This window comes from Prosopis cineraria, unplaced genomic scaffold (genome assembly GCF_029017545.1).
Source record: "Prosopis cineraria cultivar Desert tree isolate PC_DT_omini unplaced genomic scaffold, ASM2901754v1 PC13, whole genome shotgun sequence".
In the NCBI taxonomy this organism is placed as follows: domain Eukaryota; kingdom Viridiplantae; phylum Streptophyta; class Magnoliopsida; order Fabales; family Fabaceae; genus Prosopis; species Prosopis cineraria.
The window spans coordinates 9,414,122-9,418,997 of NW_026555344.1; the positions used below are offsets into that span (position 1 = coordinate 9,414,122).

Below are 4,876 nucleotides of genomic sequence, written 5' to 3' on the forward strand. Positions count from 1 at the left end.
TAAAAACTTTAATAAAATTATGATATTTTAAGAAATTAAATTATTATTTATATAATTTGAAAAATTTTACTGTGATTCTCCTGACAAAGAATCCATGTCCAAGATACCTGCCTCCGAAAGTACTTCAAACTTGCAGCAAAGTGGCAGGTGCAAAATGTAGTTGCGCCAGGGCCCTCCATGAACTATAACAAGAATCACATATCAGTCATATACAAATAAAAACAACACGGTACCACATCTGAACCATACAAGGGTGCCTCACTTCAGTGAATGCCATCACAGATATTCACCTTTTCACCGTTAAAAATCAGATCAGGTATAATGCTTCACGCACATTTAAGGCACCTAATCAAGTCAATTATTGCATGCGACTGCCAATTAGAAAGCAACAAATATTATTTATATGCTATCAAATATAAAATCCATAACTACTCGCAACCTATTTTTGCTTCAAATTTTGTGTGATACACACACAAACATGCCTAATTACAGACAAATGCTAGATATGCTAAAACATGCTTGGTTCTCTCTCTCTCTCGAAGGGGGGGGGGAACTGAAATGTGGAACTAATGACATCTTAACATCCACCTTAACAAGCAGCTGAAGCTTCATAGCCTGCAAAATAATATCTGGTAGATTAACATCTGCAGGAATGACAAAATAACTCTCCGCCGAACCTGGTAAAACAGATAGCTGTAACAAATTCACATGAGATCGCACCAAAGGAAAAGAAACTCAAGATCAGAGAAAAATTAAGACCCTATCCTCAAACTGGCAATTATGTCCCTTAGAAGATCAATGAGCAAATTCATAATCCATGGATTGTGATATTTTCTTTCTAAGTCAATTCGATTAGGTGAATAGAAAAACAAGTTCAGAGCATTAATATAATCAAGATTTCTTCACCTTCTCGCCAAGAAAAGTAATCTCTGTTATAATCATAGGAATAGATGACAGAACTGAGAATACAATATATTCACAGAACCAAATTGCTAGTACTATAGTTTTGAACCCACAACCTGCAGAAATGTCATGAATCATGATTGAGGCAACCACTTGGTTGATGGAAAAACCAAGACCAATACCAGGGAGAACAAAAAGATAATCACCTTACGCTTTAAAATTTTAAATTTAAAATTGTAGTAAAATTTGTTACTAGGTGGTAGCATATGCTTCAAACCAAATGTTTACTGACCATTTAAGGTAAATATCACTGCTTTGGAGTTATACTGTTCTTCAAATTTTTCCCCAACAGACAGGCTTAAAGTTTTTGTGAAGAAAACTTGTCTGCATTTTGTAGCTTTTTATACCCTCTTAAAGACATCAACAAGAATAATTGCTTCGTTCTGTCACCTGGATGCCCTCCATATGGTCTATGAGATGTTTAAATATGAAGATTCAATCACAAAACCAAAAACTTGAGCAGCAAACCTTAATGCAAGCCTTGGCTTAGAATGATGGAAGAAGCCGTGTATCATTGCCAACTTGTACCAAGTTAAACTAAAGCATTAGCCATGTAAAAACCAGACAGTAAGCTAAAACAGCACTCAGGACAAGTAATAATAAAAGCTTTCATAATTTTAGACACTCAATGCCATAGGTTTACAAAGGATAATGGTAATTAATCCCCAATCAAGTTCCAACAACTTTTTAAGAACAAACTTTTCTGTTTTTTTTTTTTCTAAATTCATTTTTCAATGAGAATTCTGTCCATTCTCAACACCTAATCCGTACAAAACACCAGCATATTTCTCCAAAGATCCACTAAAGAAATTTTCTTTCAATTTCCTGAATGTACAAGAAGTGAGCAAGCTATCCGAACCAGCCTGATGGCAAATCCCAACCCTCTCCACCTCCAACAACTCCGCAAGCTTATTCAATCCTCCATGAAGGCTGTTGCAAAATTTCATCAAATGCTTGATATCATAAACCGTTGGGAAGTACATGTTGATCAAGTTAAAGAAACCCACTTGAGAGTCCGGCAAATTTTGGCAGGTCAAGAGCTTAAGCAAGTAGCCAAAATCATAACCACTATGAAAAGTGACCCAGTGAACGCTATCATTCAACACAATTCCAGAAGACATCAATAGCTCGCCAAAACGGTGGGCATCAATGCCATTTTCGTTGTTCTTCTTAAAATCGATACCACTCTGGCGCAAAAGCTCAATCGAATCATTAGCAAAAACGTCCTCATTCACATCGAATTCACGGAAATTGAATTGCCAGATGCAATACTTGTCAGTATCGCATGTTGGCAAGTTTCCCTGCTCATCCGAAAATGTGAGACCCAACTGAATCAATTTGAGCATATCAACATTGTCCTTCAAAGTCTGATAATGGTAATCATAGCTATTCTTAAAATTGCCAACCGGGCGAAGAACAATTCCGGGAAATTCTGTATCCATGGCAACATAAGGATAGTCATCAACAATTTCCCATATCAACGCGAATTCTTCTTCGAGATTATCATTCCACACCTCGCGAATATGGATCGAATCACTCTTCGGCAGAAGCGGCATTCCTTGGAAGCAAAATCGAACAAGAAGACAGCCAAAATTTTCCTACCAGGTCACCAAACAAAACATACAGGAAAAGCCACACCAACAAAAAGAAAAAACACCGGATCCTTCGCGGTCCAAGGCAAATCCGCAGATCTGTTCAAAGCGCAACAAGATCAGGCCAATAAAATGCAAAACATAACAAACCCCTCAAATTCAAAACACATGACCAGGAAAACCAAACAACCATATCAAGAAAAAGAAAACCAGACCCAACCTTGTATATGAAAAGTTCCAGGGAACGATAAACGAAAAATCGAGAAAGAGACGGAAGAGATTGGGTGGGTATCTCTCCCGTTTCTAGGGTTTTGAATATATGGCTAACGAGGAAAGGCTTAAGAAAGCGAGTTAAGGTCAAAATAGGTGGATTGCTTTTTGCTTCGTGTTGGTTTTCTCCTTCATATATTTTTTTTCAATCTGTTTTTTCTGAGAAAACCAATTTTTTTGGTCATGCTGCGAAAATAAATTTTAATTTGAGAGAGAGAGAGGGCCCTGAAGACTCCAGACGCAATTTTTCACATTCTAGAAATCGCATCCTCTACTTCAGCTCAACGAAACAAAGTAAATTAGAAATGCTCGTTTTTATCGTTTCTCAAGCTTTCGGGCTGGCCCTTTCAACAATAATAATAATAATAATAATAATAATAATAATGGGCCAAAAAAAAAATTAACGAGAAGCGCTTATTCGACAATTCGCCAATTAAATAAAAATTAAAAAACACCCGTTAAAATCTAATACAGTAGTGCCGGAAAATAATCTTCTAATATTAATTATTATTATTATTATTATTATTATTATTATTATTATATATAAATTTAAGAGGAATGCACTTTCAAAATTTTGGGGTGTGAATTACTCTGATTCCACTTATTTAAGTTATATTACACTGGTTTTCTTTGTCGTTTCCTCTGAATCATAGAGACTTTTTTTAGACTAAAAGTTTTAAGTGAGTTAAATTATAGAGTTCTGGCAAACCTTTGAACTCAAAAAGAATACTTGCAGAAATTATTACAGATCACCCACTAACTCAGATTGATTTTAAATTATAGATTAGTTTTGATTTGATGACACACTCATACGGTGAGTCCGTCGTACAATTAATTATATAGTTAATAATTTTTATTTAAATATTAATGTTTCCGATGAAAAATAACATTTTTAATTTCGGTTTTATTTATGATCGGAAAATTTTTAAGGAGAAATGATATTTGAGGACCAGTGCATTGAATTAATCCTATTTCTTTCTTGGATAATAAAAGTATACAATACTTGATATCAGTGTGAGAGTGAAATTGTGCTAGTTCAAAATGAAATTTAAAACACAAATTGAAAAAATGAAATTGAAAAAAAAAAAGAATAAACATAATGATCAAGAAAAAGATTTCTATAACACTTGCTTCTAACAACCTTATCTTTTAAGATACTACATTAATCACATTTGTGTTCACTGCATGGTACCCATAAGCAAGCACAGCTTGCAACAAAGTTATAAAAAAACTCAAGAAAATTCTCTTTCATGAATTTGTTCCCAAGAGTACAAATTTGTTCTACATATATAGGGGAAAAAATGAAGACTAAAAGAAACCCTGCACCCTATAAAACTCCTCTTGAATGGCACCACTAATGTTGTAATTTAAGAGAGTTTCCTAAATTATGAAGAATTAGCAATTAAGGGTAACTAGAAAACCTTTTAGATTGTAAAAAAAAAAAAAAAAAAAAAAAACTTTATCAATTTGGGATAACTAGGTGAACAGTGGATGGATAATGGATACTCCACGTGATACGCTGTTATATTTAATCATTTTATACATTTAATTAATATTTAATAATTAACAATATTTCGGTTGATTTTCCTTCAATCTCCTGATATGGAGTGTTGATGGAGGGTGGTGGGGGCATTTGGTAGGATCTGACATATTTCAATTTTTTTGATTTTGTCCAAATTCAAATTCATTGTTAAATATAATTTTTTTTGTAATTTCAAGTCCCTTCTACATATTAGGAATTTCAAATTTCAATTCACAATCCGTCATCACTTGGTGCCTGTTCGCTGCTGGCACCATCATTCGTTACTGGTCCATTATCGTCATCTAGTTTTGGTTTGTTTTGGTTGTTTAGTGCTGGTCCATCACCTCTAACTGGTGTCGATCTAAATCTATAGCCACCATCCAGGGCCAATCTATGATCACCGTTTGCGATCTATTTGCCTTCATCATCTGGTGCCAAATGCCACCACCACATATGATTAGAATGCTGCCATTGACTAGGACCAAATTGTCATTATCGAACGTGATCAGACCTCCAGCAATTGGATTGA

At 34.6% G+C, this 4,876-nt stretch overlaps 1 protein-coding gene across 1 annotated transcript; it reads right to left on the reverse strand.

The window, feature by feature from the left end:
- Positions 1-1,557: 1,557 nt before the first annotated feature.
- Positions 1,558-3,022, reverse strand: LOC129290507 (probable CCR4-associated factor 1 homolog 6). The gene is made up of 2 exons (XM_054927291.1): positions 2,776-3,022; positions 1,558-2,654 (listed from the first exon to the last, which is right to left on the reverse strand). The coding sequence occupies exon 2, from the start codon at positions 2,517-2,519 to the stop codon at positions 1,695-1,697; it is 825 nt and encodes a 274-aa protein (XP_054783266.1). The 5' UTR covers positions 2,520-2,654; positions 2,776-3,022; the 3' UTR covers positions 1,558-1,694.
- Between the last annotated feature and the right edge of the window lie 1,854 nt (positions 3,023-4,876).

Coding starts and splice junctions, on each gene's coding strand:
- LOC129290507 (XM_054927291.1), bottom strand. CDS start 2,519: ATGCCGCTTCTGCCGAAGAGTGATTCGATCCATATTCGCGAGGTGTGG.